The sequence below is a fragment of the Herpailurus yagouaroundi genome, unplaced genomic scaffold, assembly GCF_014898765.1.
Source record: "Herpailurus yagouaroundi ecotype Mexico unplaced genomic scaffold, PumYag 186, whole genome shotgun sequence".
Lineage (NCBI taxonomy): Eukaryota > Metazoa > Chordata > Mammalia > Carnivora > Felidae > Herpailurus > Herpailurus yagouaroundi.
Genome location: NW_024412417.1, coordinates 9,906,244 through 9,927,308, shown reverse-complemented (window position 1 = coordinate 9,927,308; position 21,065 = coordinate 9,906,244). Strand labels below are relative to the sequence as shown.

Here is a 21,065-nt window from a genome sequence, read left to right as displayed (position 1 = left end):
AACCCCCTCCCCCCGCCCGGGAAACAAGTTACCTCGGGGATTCTGCCCTGGGTTGGTCAGTCCCGTGAGACGCAAGCCGGGGCGGTGTGCAGCCTTTCTCTCTTGAAGGGGCAGCAAGTAAAAGGGTTAGCTATGGCATCTTTAATCAGAAAGGTGATCAGCACTGCGAAAGCTCCAGGGGCCATCGGTCCGTACAGGTAACGACGCGGGCGGGTGCGCGGATGGACTCTGGGCTTGTGGAGTCGGGGATCCGAGGTTGGAATAACTCTGGGTCAGACCTGGAGCGGGCTTCGACCTTCATCGGGTCCAGCCTCCTCGAACACGCTGAACCCGGGAAACTGAACCCGGGAAAGGGGTTAACATACCCTTTCCAGTGGGAGCCCCACTGGCAACAGGAGCTTGTGTTCCCTGGGACTCTGCCCGGACCTGGAGGCCACAGAGTTCTGCCTGCCAAGTAGTCAGTTTTTTTAATTTTTGGACTTTTTTTTGTTTGTAACCATTTTATCCAGATATACTTCACATGCCCATAAAATTCACCCCCTTAAAGTGTACAAGTCAGTGTTGTTGTTGTCGTTATTGTTTTTATTATACTCACAAAATACTCACTACTACATGATTTCAGAATATGTTAATCACCTCCAAAAGAAACCGCATACCCATTAGCAGTGACTCCCCATTCTTTCCTGCTAACCCCTGGCAACCACTAATTTACTTTCAGTTTCTGTGGATTTGCCTGTTTTGGACTTCTGTAAATGGAATCCTACGATATGTGGTCCTTTGTGACTGACTTCTTTCACTTCGTATAATGTTTGGTCTAACCCTCTCAATTCAAAGGAATAAATCCCATGAACAGATGTGAGTGTCTCTCTGGAGAGCTGAATTTTTTTTGACAGAGACGCTTAGAAAATCGCTGCTCATCTACCTAAGACACTGATATTTACAACCCAAAGAGAAGTGCAGTGGGATGTGTATAAATTAGTTGCCCATGCTTATTTCCCACTAATAAAAACAGCACAACGAAAATCATGTGCTAAAATTGCCCTGACATGCTCTAGCTAAATGTGTATATACTGGCCAGAAAGTCTACACTGTGTACATGTACTCCCACTTGTCAGAAGTGCTGTTAATATAAAAAATTTAATTGCTTTTTTTTTTTAAGTTTATTTATTTATTTTGAGAGAAAGAGAGAGAAGAGAGAATCCCAGGCTGATAGCACAGAGCCCGGCGTGGGGCTCATTCCCACAAACCTCAAGGTTATGACCTGAGCCGAAATCACGAGTCTGATGCTTAATCAACTGAGCCACCCAGAAGTTTCTAAATTACTTTTTTTAAAAAACTGTATTTTCTTAAAATGTCTCAGCTTTACAACTATTAAATCTCATCCTATGCATTCTTGGAGACTTTTTGTCTCTAATATAATTTTTGTTACTTTAAATACTTCATAAAGTATACCATGTAACCCTTTCCCCATTTTTCCTTTTAAAAATGTAGTATCTGATCACGGTTAAAAGAATCACAGATGGAAAACTTCTACAACTGAACCACTTGGACTATGATATAATACATGTGTTGAGTACCTACCCTATGTCAAGCACAGCAGAGAATGCAAAAAATGTATAAGAATCAATCCAGTGTGAAAGACATTCACACACGTAAAGGAGAGAAAAGGAAACATTTTCATTCAGTGCATGCTGCATGGCGGCCACTGTGACAACCACCTTCTTCTCTGAGTCCCATCCTCATTTTATAAAAAAAAAAAAAAACAACCTGTGTCCGAGGTCAGACAGTCCATAAGTGGCAGAACTGGATTTGAACAAGCCCTAGCTCCGTCCTCTAAACCACACTGCCGTGAGAAATAGCACTCCTAGGCGGCAGAACAATAATTACGATAGCAGGGTTAGAAATAAGTGCAGTGGGAATAAGGAGTCATGGGGGCAGGGATGGCAAAAAAAAAAAAGGAGAAGAAAGAAATTGCTGGTAACTGGGGACAGAGGAAGAGAAAGATTTAAGAGGACTCCTGCGACAGGTGGTCCTTGAGCTGGGTTTTGAAGGGTAGGTTTGCCATTTATGTAGTACTGTTGTAAAGTGATTTTTAAATTACTTTATTAAGAACTTCAGCAGAAAGTCATTGGGCGAAGTTCATTCCAGAACGAGGGAATGACTTGAGGCATAGTGGTGGAAGAATACATGGCGTATTTTTTGGAGGAAGTTTTAGTAATCCAACTACGACTTTTACTCTTTTTCTTTTCCATTTGCCAAATCTGTGTACCACCTATATCATAATTTACTTAACACTTTTATTTAAGAGGGCGCACTTTAACACCTTTAAAAAGGAAACTTTACAACAGTACTCTAAATAGAAAACAACCTGAGGAAGGTAACAGTAAAAAAAAAATAAGCTCAAATAAGTAAAAAGCGTAATTCTGGGAAGCTGCCACAGTTGGCTCAGAACCTAAGACTGCTCTCTCTGTTAAAAGTGATAAATTTCAGGGGCGCCTGGGTGGCTCAGTTGGTTAAGTGGCAGACTTCAGGTCAGGTCATGATCTCGCGGTCTGTGGGTTCAAGCACTGTGTTGGGCTCTGGGCTGACAGCTCAGAGCCCACTTTGGTTCTCTGTCTCCTTCTCTATCTGCCCTTCCCCTGCTCATGGTCTCTCTCTCTTTCTCTCTCTCAAAAATAAATAAACTTAAAAAAAAAAAGTGATAAATTTCAGGGCACCTGGGTAGCTCAGTAGATTAAGTGTTGGGCTTTTTTTTTTTTTTTTTTTTTTTTTTTTTTTTAGAGAGGGAGAGCTCAAGCTGGATGGGGGCAATGTAGAGAGGGCAGAGGGGGAGAGAATCTTTAAGCAGGCTCCACACTCAGCCTGACACGGGGCTTGATCCTTTGACCTTGAGATCATGACCTGAGCCAAAAACAAGCATCCAGTGCTCAATCAACTGAGTCACCCAGGTGCCCCAAGCATCTGAGTCTTGGTCTCAGCTCAGGTCTTGATCTCAGGATCATGAGATCAAGCCCCACATTGGGCTCTACACTGGGCATGAAGCCTAGTTTAAAAAAAGAGAAAAAAAAGTGGTAAGATTTTTCCCCCTAAAAATGGTATTTTTTCTTTCATATAACTAGAGGATTGATGTCATAATCGCTAACATTTAATGATGTTCACTCAGCACAAAGCACTCTTCTAGGTGCTTAGGTGCACAGTTATTATTACAGTATTCGTTTTTCAGGTGAAGAAATTGATCTACTTGTGGTTAAATAATATGCCCAAGGTTGACCACTAGGATGGGATATGACAGAATTTGAACTTAGTCAAACTCTAGAGCTCAATCTTCATCATTTAGTTTGCTATCTCCTGCTATGGAATTACTGAAAGAAAATTGAAAAGGGAATCATTTCCTTACTGTGATTCAGTGTTTGTATATGACCTACACTTTGGGAAACACAGGTTCAGAGTTGGACTTTGAATCTAAATTTTTGTTTTGCTTCTTGCTAAAAATTAGCTTTTAGCAAGGTCTGGACTATGATCATTTTCAGTGCTAAACTGAAGAGTATAAACTTTATTTTGTATGCGTTGAGGAGCATTCGAATGTTTTTGTAGAGAAAATGACATGATCAGATTTCTTTTTTTTTTAATGTTTCTATGTATTTTGAGAGAGAAAGAGAACACACGCTAGTGGGGGAGGGGCAGAGAGTAGGGGGGTAGAGAGAGTCCCAAGCAGGCTCCAGATTGTCAGCGCAGAGCCCAACGTGGGGCTTGAACACACAAACCATGAGATCATGACCTGAGCTAAAATCAAGAGTCAGACGCTTAACTGACTGAGCCACCCAGGCGCCCCTGGTCAGATTTCTTTTAAGAGGAAAAATTATTTGGAGAAGACATTAAAGATAGTTATGGGGGTATTACAATAAAAGTAAAATTCAGCAATCTTTTTCCTCCTCTGCTCTGGATCGTTCTTCCTCAATCACCCAGTGGTTTTACTTCAGAACAAAATCAACACTTAATCAGACAAAGTGATTATAGAGCCTGGAGCATACACCTTCCTCAAGTGTGTACGTTGTTTAAGAAAGCAAGCAGGGCAGTAATATGCTGGTTGACTTTATAGAGCTGCAAGAAAAAAGAAGGGAAATTTAATATACCAGTATGATGAGAGAAAAAACATCAACCAGCTCACTGTGTGGAGACTTCCCAGGACATAGTGCCCTTAATGCTCTTTTGTATCCAGAGATCATACAAGGCCACTAAAAATGGTGCTAATTTTCAATATTTTATCTTGAAGAAAACCACACTCCCAAGTAACTAGTTACATCCTGATAAAGTTAATTAGACATGTTTTAAGAACCATTTGAAAACAAATTTGTGTGCATAGAGTTTTTATGAGCACAGTTGTTGAAAATTCCAGGTCTTCTCTAGGAAGAATTCAAATGTGTTGAACTTTCAATCCTTGGCATTGTGATGGATGGGGTGTTGTCACCAGTTCACTAATCAGCTGAGCACATTTCAGGAGTACCCCAGGACAGAACCTTGAGAGATTTCAACATCACATTGCATTGCTTTCTATTTTGTTAGCGCACTATCCAAATAGTCATGACATTTGGAAGCGATAGTCCATGTGGCATAGATTACAATACATTACAATTACAATGAGAATTCTTACTAAGATTCTCTTGAAAGTGTTATTATCCTTTGAGTTGGCAGTAGAACAATCCACTTAAATGTTCTGGAAACCTAATGACTTGTCTGTGGATAGTAGGTTTCTTATTCTCAGGAAGAGCTAACTAGCTAATTATCTTTGTGAACATCTCTTCACTAATCTATAAGCGATAATTCACATAGCTCAAATAGTCTTAGAGGTCTGTTAGTTTTCTGAGAATAAATGAATTCCTTTTTACTATCATAAATTTTTACTTTTTGTTTGCTTTATGTTTATTTTTGAGAGAGACACACACAGAGCACAAGTGGTGGGGAGGGACAGAGAGAGAGGGAAATACAGAATCTGAAGCAGGCTCCAGGCTCTGAGCTCTTACCATACAGAGCTCGACGCAGGGCTCGAACTCACAAACTGTGAGATCATGACATGAGCCCAAGTCGGACGCCCAACTGACTGAGCCACCCAGGTGCCCCAATAAATTTTTTGACCAATGGTAATGCAAATGGGCTTAAACTATATTTCAAATATAGGGAAAGTTAAAATTACTTTGCAAAGGGCCTAAGGTAGCCTAATTCTACACAGGACAGTTAATAGAAACCTTGTTAGTTGATACTTTTCAACCTGAAGAAAGCTTACACATTAACAAACTCCATAGTTACCTGTTTCTGGGCCAGGGTGAATAGCTATCTATTATGGCCCAGATAGTTGAGAATTTCTAGACTTTCTAAATCCTATTAACCAAGTTTAAATCTACCCTCTTTTGCTCTTTAAGCCCACACAATAAGCCAGTGGGTCCTGCTAAAAAGATACTTTACTGACAGCCAAAGTCATTTAAGCTAGTAAGTGGTTAGAGAGCAAAACATGAACAAGAAGTTATTGTGTGCCCACTAGTGCAAGGAATCACCTAGGCCCTGCACAGCTGGAGACAGTAAGACACAGCTCCTGCCTTCAAGGGGTTTACAGTCAGTCTGGCATACCCCCAGAAATAGGATAAAAACAGAACTAGTTATACTATAAGACAAGATCCTGCTCATGGTATAAGAATGGCTCCTCTGAGGTTCAGATGAAAGAAAGGCTTAGTACTTGCCCAGGGAAAGTGTGTGTGTGTGTGTGTGTGTGTGTGTGTGTGTGAGAGAGAGAGAGAGAGAGAGAGAGAGAGAGAGAGAGAGAGAGACGGTTTTCAGTGTAGTTTTGTTTACAGTAGCAAAATATTGGAATCAAGGGGTGCCCAGGTGGTTCAGTCGATTGAGTGTTGGACTCTTGATTTCAGCTCAGGTCATGATGTCACCGTTCGTTAGATCGAGCCCCTCATCATGCTCCATACTACCAGTGCGGAACCTGCTTGGGATTCTCTCTCTCTCCTTCTGTCTCTCTGTCCCATCCCTGCTTGCGATCTTTCTCTGTGTCTCTAAATAAATAAATAAATACATTTTTAAAATATATTGGAATTGATGGTAACTAGTAAAGTATGTCCAAACAATAAAATACTATGCAGCTGTTAAAAGAATAAGGATGCATTCTGCATATGGTTATAGAAAGATTGCGATATACCATTGAGTGAAAAAAGCAAAATGTAGAAGAGCATTTAGTATACCATATGTTATATAAACAGGGAGAAGATATATTTCATTTTTACTCATATATGCGTGAAGAAACTTTGGAAGAATATGTAAAGGAGAGCATTCGTTATCTGTAGGGACTGGAAACTGGGCAGGAGGAGGATAAGGAGAGAAAGGAGGAGATTTTTCACTGAGATTCTTTGTATTTCTAGATTTTTGATCCATGTGAATGTTCTCTTATTCAAAAAATTATTAAGAAAAGAATTATAGGGGTGCAGGCTGGCTCAGTCAGTAGACCATGCGACTCTTGATCTCAGGATTATGAATTCAATACCACATTTGGTGTAGAGCTTACATAAATAAATAGATAGATAGATAGATAGATAGATAGATAGATAGATAAGTATATACATACATACTATATTTTAAATCATAAAGAGAAAAGTTATGGTCAGGGAAAATCAGGGGAAACGAAGATTAGAAATGAGAATGTAATATTAGAAATGTAACATTGGAAATGAGAAGATGCTCTTTCTAAATAAACATGGAAATGATAAAACAAATTTTACTTCTAAATTTAAATTGATACTAAGTTTTCTTTATCAGGATTTTAAAAATGGTGGTACTCAATGCCACTGAATTGTGTACCTAAAAATGGTTAAAATGATAAATTTTACCTTATATATGTGTATATATATTTTTTACCACAATTAAAAAGAGAAACAACAGAGGTGTTTTCTTTATCCAAAAACTAATACATTTTTTTAAGTTGATTTGTTTGACTCTTTTTCAGGTCTCAGCATGGCTTATTCTGTTTCTTGTGATCGTACCCTAATTCTGAAATTTAGTATCCTCATTACAAAACAAGCCTTTTCCAAAAACAAGCACTTTATAGAAATAAAGTGTTCCCATCATAGGTGGATCCTTAATTGACACTTCAAGAAGCAGTAATGAGTCTTGTCCGAAAATAACTACTTCTTTTCTAGCAGTGCTCTTGGCATTGCATTTTTGTTGTTACTGTCTTGCAGTTCTGTTGAGGTGTAAGTTACATTAAAGTTCACCCATTTTAAGTTTAGAGTTCCATGGGTTTTGGTAAATTCTTAGAGCCATGCATTTGCTACCACAGTCAAGTTTTAGCACATTTCCATCACCCCCCAAAAATTCCCTCATACCCATTTGTGGTCAGTCCCCACTGTCCCCAGGAAGTCACTAATCTACTTTCTGCCGTTATACTTTCTCTTCTAGAATTTCATATAAGTGGAATCAAATAATATGTAGTCTTTAGTTGGATCTATCAGTGGATGTTTATTTTTTGTTTTTCTTTTTTGCTATCATAAATAATGCTGTTCTGAACAGTCATGTGAAGTCTTTGGACATATATTTTCCTTTCTTTTCGGTAGCTGCCTAAGAAAGAAATTGCTGGGTTGTATATTAAGTATATGTTTAAGTTTCTAAGAAACTTGCCAAACTATTTTCCAAAGCATCTGGACTATTTTTGCAGTCCCGCCAATGGGGTACATATTACAGGATTCTGGTCATGTCACATCCTCACCAATCCTTACTGTTATCAGTGACATCTTATTGGGTGTAATGGTATCTAGTGAGGTTTTGCTTTACATTTTTCTAATCAGTAATAATGTTGAGCATCTTTTGTGTACTCCCTAACTCTTCATATGTCTTCTTTTATGAAATATCTGCTCAAATCACTTGCCCATATTTTATTGGGTTGTTTATGTTACTGAGCTATACGAGTTCTTTATATATTCTGGGGACAAGTTCTTTGTTAGATATATGTTTTGCAAATAGTTTCTCCCAATCTGTGACTTGTGTTTCCATTTTCTTAAAGATCTCTTTCAAAAAGCAAAAGGTTTTCATTTTAATGAAGTCCTATTATTCTTTTATTTTACATTTTGTGCTTTTTGTGTCCTAGCAAAGAAATCTTTTAGCATTGAATTTTGTGTTTTATATTTTATATACATACTGTATTTCCGTTTATTGCAGTCAGGCTGTGTTAGTCGACAGGACCATTTACATTTCAGGACAGATAGGCATGGACCCTGCAAGTGGACAGCTCGTGCCAGGAGGGGTGGCAGAGGAAGCCAAACAAGTAAGTCATTTTTCACACTTGAAGTTCCCTTCTTTATTGCTTTTTAATACTGAAAGTATTAAGAATCCATTTGGCTGATTTTTTATAGAGGTCATCAGATAAATGCTTTTAAAGTTACTTACTGATTGATTTAAGACAGTTTTATATCAGCAGAAAGTCCAAACTTTGAGGAATCATTTAACAACAACAAAAAAGTCTACCTTCCAAGGGTGACTTCAAACCTGAATGTTTGGATAGTGACTAAACTGCAGTAATTATTTTATAGTATATACATATATCAAATCATCATATTACATACCTAAAACTGATGCAATATTATATGTCAGCTCTCTCAATAAAATTACTTCAATCTCAATTAAATTATTGAAATCAGATAGCATCTTGCCACTTCCACACGGATTGGGAAATTTCTTATCAGGGCCACTTAGCTGCAAAAAAAAAAAAAAAAAAAAAAACCCACAGAAGTAACAGTCAACATTTGTTAGTAAGAGAGAACTATCAAAGATTATGTGCAGGGGCGCCTGGGTGGCTCAGTCAGTTAAGCGGCCGACTTCGGCTCAGATCATGATCTCGCGGTCCGTGAGTTCGAGCCCCGCGTCGGGCTCTGTGCTGACAGCTCAGAGCCTGGAGCCTGTTTCAGATTCTGTGTCTCCCTCTCTCTGACCCTCCCCATTCATGCTCTGTCTCTCTCTGTCTCAAAAATAAATAAACGTTAAAAAAAATAAATTAAAAAAAAAAGATTAAGTGCAATATGTGTCTTTTAAAATAAGAATGAGCAGGGGCGCCTGGGTGGGTTGGTCAGTTAAGCGTCTGACTTCGGCTCAGGTCATGATCTCACTGGCCGTGAGTTCAAGCCCCGTGTCGGGCTCTGTGCTGACAGCTCAGAGCCTGGAGCCTGTTTCAGATTCTGTGTCTCCCTCTCTCTCTGCCCCTCCCCTGTTCATGCTCTGTCTCTCTCTGTCTCAAAAATAAATAAACGTTTAAAAAAAATTTTTTTTAAATAAGAATGAGGAGTATAATTCTGATCCAATAAATAGAATTAAATTATAATTTTATGCATTCACTGAGTCATTTATAATATCCAAAGATAGAAAACAGTCTAAATGTCCATCCGTAAGGAACTAATGAAATAAATCATGCTAGTTCCATACAACTAAATTAATGTGGAAAAATCTCCCAACATAAATTGTTAGGTGATAGAATAAAACAGAGATGCAAAACAGCTTTGCACAATATGCTACCATCTGTGTGTGTGTGTGTGAGGGTGTGTGGGGGTGCAAGTGGTGTGCATTTATGCTGGTGTAAGCATTGACTGTCTCTTCAAGGATATTCAAGAAGCTGGGGAAGAAGGAAGTAAGGGTAGGAGATATCTTTTCACTGTATATGGCTTTTTTATAGCTGTTGAATTTTTTTGCCATATCTATGTATTACCTATTTAGAAGAATTTTTTTTTTTTTTAATAAAAATATCAGGGTGCCCGGGTGTCTCAGTCGGTTAAGCACCTGACTCTTGGTTTCAGCTCAGGTCATGATCTTACAATCGTGAGATTGAGCCCTGCGTCGGACTCCACACTGAGTGTGGAGCCTGGTTAAAATTACTCTTTCTATCTCTCTCTCTCTCTCTTCCTCCTCCCTCTGCCCCTCCCCCACATGCATGTGTATACTCTCTCTCAATTCAAAAAAAAGAAGAAAAAAATAAATAAAAATATCAAATATTATAATGTGCCCAGTAAAATAAAGAGGAATAATGAATTGAAAAAATTGTACATTAAAGAATGAGTGAAAAACTGATGTTTTTCCAAAGGCCAGAGTGTCAAGCATATGCATAATTTACTGATACTGTTTTTTGAGAAAAAGATAGAACTCTTTAAAATCAATTATTGCTTTAAAAGGAAACATGTTTTAATGCTCACTAGCTCTTATTTACCCTCAAAGCAATACAGAGTTCAGAACTCCAGAAGCTATCCTCTCAGCATAGTGGACACTGGCTGAGAACTTTGCACCCTCTAGCACTGAAGAAGAGACTTCAGTCCAATCTTTATACTCACAAAAGGAGACAAGGTCTCACTATATGTCAGAAAGATTCATTCCATTACAGGAAAGCCAAGAAGCAATTCCCTTGTATAGACGTGGCCTAGAAGGAGTAGAATTTCCTAGAACGGGAGGATTTTTCTGCAATATAAGCTATTTAAGTAGATATTAATAAAAGTTGATTAATTGAGTTGAAATAAAGCTTTAATGTAACATCCATCCAGTGCCTTAGGTCTTTCTTGCCTTGCTTCATAGGCTCTTACAAACATGGGTGAAATTCTGAAAGCTGCAGGCTGTGACTTCACTAACGGTGAGCAACTCGATATTCCTTCACATTTGTTTGATACCTGTTTGATTCCTTCACATTTCTGTTTGATAACTCTTTTTGAAGAATATGGAGCATCCAGTAATATGCCATGCCATATCTTGGTTGCTTTTGAAAGTTGTTTTAATTTCAGGCCCATTTTAATCAATTCAGTCGCAGAACCGTATGTTTTTCTAAGTAATATTTTGAGTGAGACCAAATAGCTAAACCTAACAACGATGTATGTATCTTTTAGTGGTAAAAACAACTGTTTTGCTGGCTGACATAAATGACTTCAACACTGTCAATGAAGTCTACAAACAGTGTAAGTAATTTGGCTTCATTACTGTATTCCGTTTTAAGAGAAATGAGTGTATTAACCTTAATGATTGTCCATTATGAATTAAGAGTGATAGGAGATGCTAAAGAAATGGCCATAGATCCTGTCCTAAAAGAATTGTCTGATTGGAAACATACAGTGTGCCCCCATGAAAAAGATCCAAGATACTTCTATGGGATTCCCTAGAATAATATACTACAGCCTTACAAATTCATTTTCCGAAAGCTTAATATTGATACACTCTTCTCAGGCTTTTAAGCCCTCCTAATAATAACACATAAATTGTATTTTTTAGTGCTGTGGTATGACCTCGCCACCATCTCTGTTCTGGCTCTCAGAATCCTTAGCTGGTTAATTAGTTAATGGTTTTATGCCTTGGTTTCTTCATATGCAAAATGGGGATAAAACTTTATAGGGTTGTTTGAATGCTTAAATGAGTTCATATCACATAAGTATCACTTTAAAAATAAAACCCTATTCATATCAAACAAGATCAAAGTCTCAAACCATGTGAATATTTTCCTTTTTCCCAGAAAGCGAAGACATTTTTAAAAGTATTCACTGTCATAGGAATCCTATGGCAAAATATTTTGTCAAACTAATATGAATGTTAGCTTCTTTTTTTTCAGTGTTGCTTGTATCTAAGCACTAATAGATCTATGAAGCACTTACCAGATTCTTGATTGTGCCGTCACAATACAGTGTCCGAAAACTAAAATGAAATTCTTTTAAATTTAGATTTTAAGAGCAGTTTTCCTGCAAGAGCTGCTTACCAGGTTGCTGCTTTGCCCAAAGTAAGTACACTTTAAAATGGCTAATGTACACAATTTTAAATGCCTACATTGTTTTCTGAATATAACAAACTAAGCACTTTTGCAGGAAATTTTTAAAAGAAAAAAAAGAAATAATCTGTTTTCCAGGATCTTTTTATTTATTTATTTATTTACCTTAGAGAGAGAGAGAGAGACAGAGCACAAGCCGGGGAGGGGTAGAGAGAGAGGGAGACCCAGAATCCGAAGCAGGCTCCAGGCTCTGAGCTGTCAGCATAGAGCCCAACGCAGGGCTTAAACTCACGAGTAGTGACATCATGACTTGAGCCAAAGTGAGATGCCCAACCAACTGAGCCATCCAGGCACCCCTCTGGTTTCCAGGATCTTAAAGACTAAAAGGAAATACCCAATATTATATGTACAAGGAAAAAAATTAAGAAACTTAAGAATTTTTTTTTAATTTATTAATTTTTGAGAGAGAGAGAGGGAGCACAAGCTGGGGAGGGGCAGAGAGAGAGAGGAGATAGAGAATCCCAAGCAGGCTCCGGGCTGTCAGCACAGAGCCTGAGGCAGGACTTAGACTCACAAACTTCGAGATCATGACCTGAGCTGAAATCAAGAGTCTGACACTTAACAGACTGAGCCACCTAGATGCCCCAAGAAACTTAAGAAATTTTTAAAAGTTGTCTTAAAAATTAAGAAAATTAAAGATTAAGGCCACACATAGATCTTCTGTTAGAAAAAGAATCTCAAAACCAGTGGCTCACATATTTTCTCACCATTCCTAATTTGGTATTCGAGCCTAATCAGAAGCTCTTAGTAGCACGGTATTCCTGCCTACAAAGAAGCAGCCCCTACTGGCTTCCACTTGTAATTGTGAGTGGTATTTTTTATTGTTTTAATTGGCTGTTACCGGAATGCTCAGTATCATCAAACTTAATTAAGGTATTGGGTATAGTAGAATGAGCTCTGAACTTGGAATCAGAAGACATGGGTTTGAACCTCTGCCACTTAGCTCTGTGTCCTGGGACAGGTTGAATAACCTCTCCAGGCTTCAGCATATCATTCTCTGGACTGAGGAGAGAACACTGTCTGATATAGCTGCAGTGAGAATCCTATGTGCTAATGCTTATGGACGTGTTTGGCACGGGAGCCTGGCCTGTGGTAGGTTCCCAGGGAACGCCTCCTCGTCCTTCCTTTCTTTGAGAAATTTAATGTTAAAAACGCCCTATTGCTGTTAGTTGCATACATTTTTAGTAGGTATTGCACAGCTCTCTTAATTTGTAAAAAATTACCTAAACGTTGCTTCCTTATTTTCCCTGCAGGGAAGCCGTGTGGAGATTGAAGCAGTGGCTGTCCAAGGACCTCTCACAACGGCGTCGCTATAAGCAGGGCCGGCATTATTCAGTCTGGAATCTCAGTAATGTTTTTAAATTAACATCTTAATTTTAACAGTTGACGTTGGAAAGTGTATGACTGACTAAAACATTGGAAGTCACTATGGAAATACCATATAATAAGGGGAATTGAGTGTGAACTGAAGATCGGATGACAACTCCCGTTACTGGTGTTATAAATCACACGCATACTCGTGACTGGATGTGGGAAAAAAAACGTGCATTCCGTACTTCCTCAAATAAATGAAAGTAAAGGGAAGTAACATGTAGGAGAGAGAGGTTGCTATTCCTGATAAATAATAAAAGCACACCTAATTCAATTAAAGCCTATTAATTTAATGATGTGAAATATTGAATTCTCACGTCAGCTGTATAACTCTGCTTTCACTTGAGTAAAATTAAAGTACTGAAGTTTGAATGATAGAGGTGAAGGGGAAGAGATTGGACCACAATTTTCATAGATAATATTTTTCTAATTGAAATAAACAGACATGCAGATTTTCCTTGGTGTGATCTGTTCACTTATTTTTTAACAGTTTAATTTATACATTAAAGCACTTACCTAAAGGTGGGGGAACCATGAAGTTAAAATTCCAACTATTTTTTTCTCAAAACTTATTTCTGACTTTCTGACGTTTACACTGTTGTAATCAGGCTGTGTATAACTATTTTGTGTTTGATTCATTAAAGTCTTTTAATTTAGACGAGTACTACATGAATACTTCCTTGCTGTAGAATAAATTCCAACACAGAAGTGTATAGATTAAAAAGAAGTACCCAGGGGCACCTGGGCAGCTCAGTTGATTAAGTGTCTGACTCTGGATTTTGGCTCAGGTCATGATCCCACAGTTCATGGGATTGAGCCACCAGCACAGAGCCTGCTTGAGATTCTCTCTTTCCCTCTCTCTCTCTGCCCCACCCCTGCTCACGAACATGCATGCATTCTCTCTCTCAAAATAAATAAACTTTTTAAAAAAGTAAAAGTACCCTTCACTCACTGTCTATCCCACTTACCTCCCCAAAGAGAACCACTGCTAAGAGTTTTCACTATAACCAGCAGACCATTTTCTTTACATACTTGATCATCCAGTTTGGTTTCCACTTGTTTACGTAAGTGGCACTTTATGTGTTATTCTCAGATTGCTGTCTTCTGTCTTGAAGATCTTCCATATACATAGGTATATGTCTACCTCATTTTTTAAACTGTCAGAGAGTGTTCTTTTGTGAGAACATGCCTTAGGCGATTTAACCCTTCCTCCAAACAGTTCTGTGTTTTCCAGATGATCATATTACAGCAAGGCTGCCATAACACTCTTAAACGTACACATACGATTCTTAAGTATACAAAATCTTGTTAGAGCATCTAAGAAGAGCACAGACTTTGGAGTAATTCCATTGGGGTTCTAGGCCCACATTAGTCACACGACCTTCAGCTAGTTATTTAACCTCTTAAAGCCTCAGTCTCCTGAGACATAATTGCACCTCTCAAAGGGATGTCATTAGGATGAAATAAAATAATGAATATGAAAAATTACTTTGCAGAGTTTAACACACAACAAAGGCTCAAAAAGGCCACCTGTATTTACCAGTATTTAATAATTATTAATGGTATGGAATAACATGCTAGATGCAAAAGTTTCTGCAATTTAAATGACTAAATTTATTAACAAAAGATAAGTATGACAACTCTTCAAGTAGGCAAGTTTGGGAGTATGGCAGAGTAAATTGATAAGATTAGGCACTGAAAATTATTTTAGACACTTTTACATGAAGCAGTATAGTTTAGTGGTTAAAGACATGTACTCTAGAGCCAAACTACCTGAGTTCAAATCCTGGTCCACCATTTATAAGCTTTGTAACTTTCGGCAAGTCATTTAAGATCTCTGGTCTATTCTGTAAAATGGCGCTGATTCATCTATAAAATGGGGATATTAGTAGGACCTACCTTATAAAGTTATAAGGATTAAATTAATATGTATAAAGCATTTAGAATAATGCCTGGCACATAGCTATGATGATGATAATCCTAGAAGCCTTCCCATTATTTGGCAATAAAAAGAAATGAGCTGTCAAGCCATTAAAAGGCATAAGCATTTACTTAAATGCATGTTGCTAAGTGAAGTCCATCTGAAGAGGCTGTATGTAGCACGATCCCAATTATAGGACATTCTAGAAAAGGCGAAACTAGGCACCCCCTTTTTTTTTTTTTTTTTTTTAGATCAGTCTTGCCCAGGAGTTTATCAACCTTCCTAACCTTTTTACAGAATCATTTTGGGGGCTTTCTTGATCCTTTCTATTGTATCTTTTTATTATAATTAATTTCTGCTCTTATATTTAATATTTTCTCCACCTCTTTTATAAAACATCTTTCTACTTTTAATGTCAAGACTCTTCTTGGTAAATGACAGAAACGCAACTCAAACTAGTATAAGTGGAAAAAAAGAAATTCTTAGACTCGTGTAGCAGAGAAGTCCAGAGTACAGCTGGTTTGATTTACCCATCTACACACCAAAAACTTCCTGGCTCCCCTGTCTCTTAGAGGAAGTAGCTGCAGGCCCAGACACACAGACCACCAAGGTCCTAACTGCAGCATTAAGGCATCATTTCCTGGTATCTCTGGCAAGTGTCCCAGAGAAGCCTCTGATTGGTCCAGCTCAGATTAGGGGCCCATTCTTAAACCAATCACTGTAGCCAGGAAATTAGAGACACAAGCCAGACTGGGTCTAAGGGGCATAATTATAAATAGGTCATGGCTTCAATTCAAACCCTAGAATGAAAAAGCTGGAAATAAAATGCTGCTACCCAAGTTAATTAACTTGTTAGTGGCTGGGTTGGGATTTTGAGTCTTCTTTTCATACTGAAAGAGAATCACTAGATTTTGTTAAAGGTGAAAAGGAACATTTATTTCAAGTTCATCTTTCAAACATACAGAAATAGCAATCTTTTTGAAATGTGCAACCACTAAATGATCATGAGATGTCTAAAAAGATATTTCCCTGCTATTGTCAAATTCCTTACCTTTCACAGAGGGTGTAATTTAAAGAATACTTTTCTTTCTGAAGGACACAAAGAGCCAAAAGTAATTTTGTATGTTTCTGTAATAAAAAATTGTTTCAGATAAAAAATACACCACAAAACATTTTCAAACACTTTATTAGTTCTAATAACATATTCAATCAAAATTGTAAATATTGAACCAGCAGTACAAAATAATTATTAAAAAAATTGGCCACATTTTCCCCTACAGCCAGTTATATTCAGTTCTGAGGAAACCATCAAGATTATATAAAATTAAAGAGCATTGATCATCAAATATTTGAGTGCCAAATTTATACTAGGCTCAGTAGGGCACCATCCCTGCCCTTGAAGAGCTTACAGTCTTTAACATTTGGTTAGCAGTTAGTATTAAAAATAATTCTAAATAAAATATTAAGTTTCAGTGTTTTTCCCAAAGATATCAAAAAAAGTATTTATCATAAATTGTGGCCAGCTAAGTGCTAACATACTGGGGCATAGCTTCTCTCTATATAGCACTAATTAGTATTTACTAACATAGCACATATTTATTATTGGAACATTCTCTAAAACCTATTATCCCCAGTAGATTCCAATGCGGAAAATTTGGAAATGAGGCACTCAACCCTTCAATAGACTTAAAGTTCTATCCATAGCTGAGCTTAGCTAACTTTGTATTCCAATACTGAAGAAAAAGAAGAACCCCTCATATACATCAACGTGAGTTTTGACCAATTATGTGTAATATTTAGATTTCATCTTTTAAGGTTTATATTCTCTGAAGTTTCTACCATGAACATGTACTCATTTCACACTAAGAAAAAAGTGATTATTTCATAGTAAATCTTTCCTTGCAATTATTACCTAAATAATCATTGTGTCACATTCAAATACTTAGGCAATACCAGTGTTACTTTTGCCAAAAACACTTTTTAAACAAAACTCTGATACCCGGAAAACATGAAATAAATCCGTACTGACCCACTAAAGAAGAAATATCTGTAATTGAAATAAACTACTTGTCTGTCCCCTCACAGAACTGCTATGAGTGTGGTGATGGTTAGAAAGTCACCTGTGGGCCTTGTGACTTCCTAGTTGGTGCTGGGGCTGAACTCTTGCCAACCCGAAGTCACCCTACCACAGTACAGCTGCCATAGAAAGCCTCTGCTCTTGTCATTGAGTAATTTTTTAGATGGTTTATTTTTTTTTGAGAGAGCACAAGCGGGGGAGGGGCAGAGAGGAAGTGGGACAGAGGATCTGAAGCGGGCTCTGCACTCACAGGAGTGAGTCCCATGTGGGGCTTGAACTCATGAACCACGAGATCATGACCTGAGCGAAAGTCAGACGCTCACCTGACTGAGCCACCCAGGTGCCCCCAAGTAATTTTTTTTAAAGTATTTGGGGGCGCCTGGGTAGCTCTGTCGGTTGAGCCTCTGACTTCCGCTCAGGTCATGATCTCCCGGTTTGTGAGTTGGAGCCCTGTGCCAGGCTCTGTGCTGACAGCTGAGAGCCTGGAACCTGCTTGGGATTCTGTGTCTCCCTCTCTCTCTGCCCCTCCCCCGCTCATGCTCTGTCTCTCTCTCTCTCTCTCAAAAATAAACGTTAAAAAAATTTTTTTAAAGGTATTTGGAATAACGGTTATATAAATCAACTCAATATAATATGCATTACTTTTTTCATCAATTTATATAATCAGACGAATGATATTTTGCTACAGTTACTTTTATTAAGAAAAATTTGAAAGCCCTTTATGTTCTACAAGGAGAAAAACTGAGACAGATTTCAAACAATGTTTGTCAAGTATACTTCAGTGTCAAAAAAAATTTAGTATCCCTAACTGGTTTCTCAGAACTCTTTCTGGAAACTGGTAAGGCTTACTGATCTCCGTCCCCAGTAATGGGTAGGAGTAATATGTTTATTCATGTCAATAAGAGCACATTATGAAACCAAAGGGGTAAAAGGCTGGCTTTGATGTCTGGAGACTTCTTTCATTAGGCACAAAAATAACAATACAGTTGTGAGCTTGCAGTATCTGAAATATTGCCCAATAAATGCGCTGAGTGGCATTACTGAATAAAGCTAATAATGGCCTCCGATTTGATTCTACATGGGTTAGTAATGCTGGGGAGTCCCCTAGCTTTTGTTGACTGTAACAAGAACTGAACACAGAAATTCCATACCTGCCATCTGCTCTCTGGGATTACACGGATTCTGTTCCTGCAATTAAAACCTTGTATTATAACCAAATGTTCGTTAACTTTATAAACTCCGAGGAAGAGGAGAGCTGACAAAGTTTCAGATTAAAGGATATCTTGTAAACAAATACTTTTAACTTCTCAGACACACCTCTGCCCTGCTATCTGGTGCAGTGTGGGGAGAGAAAAAGAAGAGAGTCATTCTCTCCTCCCTTCCAAATGTGGGTGGCTTTATGATGTTCACACTGCTGACATTTATGAAACAATTCACAGGTAGGTCGCCAAATTATCTTTATAAAAATCAGATGTTTGTGGGGCGCCTGGGTGGCTCAGTCGGTTGAGTGTCCGGCTCTGGCTCAGGTCATGATCTCACGGTTTGTGGGTTCAAGCCCCATGTCGGGCTCTGCGCTGACAGCTCAGAGCCTGGAGCCTGCTTCAGATTTTGTGTCTCCTCTCTCTGCTCCTCCCCCACTTGTGCTCTGTTTCTCTCCCTCAAAAATAAATAAATGTTAAAAAAAAAAAAAAGATGTTTGTGATATTAGGTGCTCTAACAAGCTTTTGTATTTTCCCAGAGAGCACAGATGTAAACCCTATCAAGGTTATTTGGTGATGACTCCCCAACACTATCGGATTAGTTAAATGTGGGAAAAAACATTTTCCTTTTAAAGCCATTCTTAATTCAAGGCCAAGTGTGGAACAAAGCATTTGTTAGGAGGGATGTGGGTGTTCTGACTGCTCAAGGCTATGCTAGGAGCTCTTACTCCAAAGTCGAAATGGAAAAGGCAATAAGGTCACAGGTTGACCACACACTCCTATCTTGTGGTTCCCTGGGAGACTCTGGGTACAGAGCACTTCTGGCCCAGTGTTCCTGAGTCAGACCGGGAACTTCCTAGCTTTGCTACTGGCACCCTCTGTTGGTAAATGCAAACGTTCACTCCCTATTGGGAATGCTAGCAGACAAATCATTTGTTCACCATTTCCCTCCCAGTTAGGTATAGAAAATACTGAGATTATCTTAGTAGAACACAAACGGGGCTACAATCCTGGGGCCAGACAGCCCCCCAGGATGAGAGAATCCAGCCCCAAAGGTAGTTTCTCTATTAATTCATCATGAATATTCAAGCCTTTTGTCCAACTTGTGCATTTTGAATCTGGGGCAAAATTAATAATCTCTCAGAGTCTGAGCACTTAGAAGCAGAGAGCACTTGGCTGTGCTGTCTACCAGTCTTAGGCAAAAGGGAAACATTTAAACACGGGAAAGAACAGAATTGTGGTTTCACATGCACTTTGTGTAATACAAAGCCTATGTAAATTCTCATTTGTGTTTTACAATGTGGATATGAAAATATACATTCATGTTTTGGTTCATGCATATAGCATGGCATGTACATTACCTTTTTGTGGAACTATATGCAAGAAACCTTATTATCTTTTCATAGAAGGACTAAAAGATATGGGAGGAAGAACTTCGCTGCCCATTTTATAGCTTTCCGTATTATTTGAATTTTACTACAGGCACTTATTACTTTCATTTTATTTTTAAAAATAAATAATTATTTAGAAGAAATATTTCAATGTTAGAATATTCAAATATTATGGAACATTTTAATTTTCTTTATAGGTTTTGAATAAAAATTTACTAATATTATCTAAGAGAATAAGAACGGTTTCTAAAAATGTCTTAATAACCACACTAAAGGCCAAAGACAAAAGTATAAAAAGCACCAGAAATTTATACAAATTTCCAAAATTTTCTAAGAATAAATTATTTTAGTAATTCGTGGAAAAAGTAGGATTAATAGACAATTTGAAAACTTTTATATTACAACTATATAATAATGCCTTTGAGAAAGAGTTCTCTCAAGAATCAGTTCTGAATAGGTCTCTTTAACACATGTTAATGATTAAAAAAAAATTCACACAACGGAGAATGGACCTTTATGTCTATTAAGTAAATGATTCTTACTATTTTAGTACTTGATACAAAGTACAATTCCACCTTTTAAGGTGATCAGATATATTTTACACTGAGCTCTGTCATTCTCTACTTACTAGATATCTGTATAAAAATACCTTTTGGTCAGGAAAAACACCTTTGGATTACAAAAGTCAGCTTGAGAGATGTTATATCAGTTCTAATTTATACACTTCCTGACCTCAAAATTTTGCTGTTTTCAGAAAACTACACCAAATATATAGCACGTTGCTGAGTTTGAGCAGCCCTCAAGAAAATGTTAGTGCTACACAAATTGATATCTTAAATATATTCTTTTCTAATGAATTAAACATAAATGGGTATTTATTATTCATGTATTGATTTGACAAATATTTATCAAGTGCCTATAATGTTCCATGAAAGGAGATAAATGCCTGAATCAAAGATACACAAAACAGTCCTTGGTCTCAATAAAATCACAATCGAGCTACTTTGCAGAAAGGGGGACATCATCTACTCAAGTACCCCCTCTTGTTGTCTACTTCAACTCTTTAAAGTCAGAAACATAAACTACTATTAAAATCAGAATAAAGAGGGGCGCCTGGGTGGCGCAGTCGGTTAAGCATCCGACTTCAGCCAGGTCATGATCTCATGGTCCGTGAGTTCGAGCCCCGCGTCAGGCTCTGGGCTGATGGCTCAGAGCCTGGAGCCTGTTTCCGATTCTGTGTCTCCCTCTCTCTCTGCCCCTCCCCCGTTCATGCTCTGTC

General features: G+C 38.0%; 1 protein-coding gene across 1 annotated transcript; it reads left to right on the top strand.

Annotated features, from left to right (window-relative positions):
* The first annotated feature begins 9 nt into the window (after positions 1-9).
* Positions 10-13,854, top strand: RIDA (reactive intermediate imine deaminase A). Its single transcript, XM_040494081.1, has 6 exons — positions 10-197; positions 8,206-8,311; positions 10,597-10,651; positions 10,902-10,970; positions 11,724-11,779; positions 13,081-13,854. The coding sequence occupies exons 1-6, from the start codon at positions 133-135 to the stop codon at positions 13,141-13,143; spliced, it is 414 nt and encodes a 137-aa protein (XP_040350015.1). The 5' UTR covers positions 10-132; the 3' UTR covers positions 13,144-13,854.
* The last annotated feature ends 7,211 nt before the right edge of the window (positions 13,855-21,065 follow it).

Coding starts and splice junctions, on each gene's coding strand:
- RIDA (XM_040494081.1), top strand. CDS start 133: ATGGCATCTTTAATCAGAAAGGTGATCAGCACTGCGAAAGCTCCAGGG. Junction 198..8,205: donor GGGGCCATCGGTCCGTACAG/GTAACGACGCGG, acceptor CGTTTATTGCAG/TCAGGCTGTGTTAGTCGACA. Junction 10,652..10,901: donor AGGCTGTGACTTCACTAACG/GTGAGCAACTCG, acceptor TGTATCTTTTAG/TGGTAAAAACAACTGTTTTG.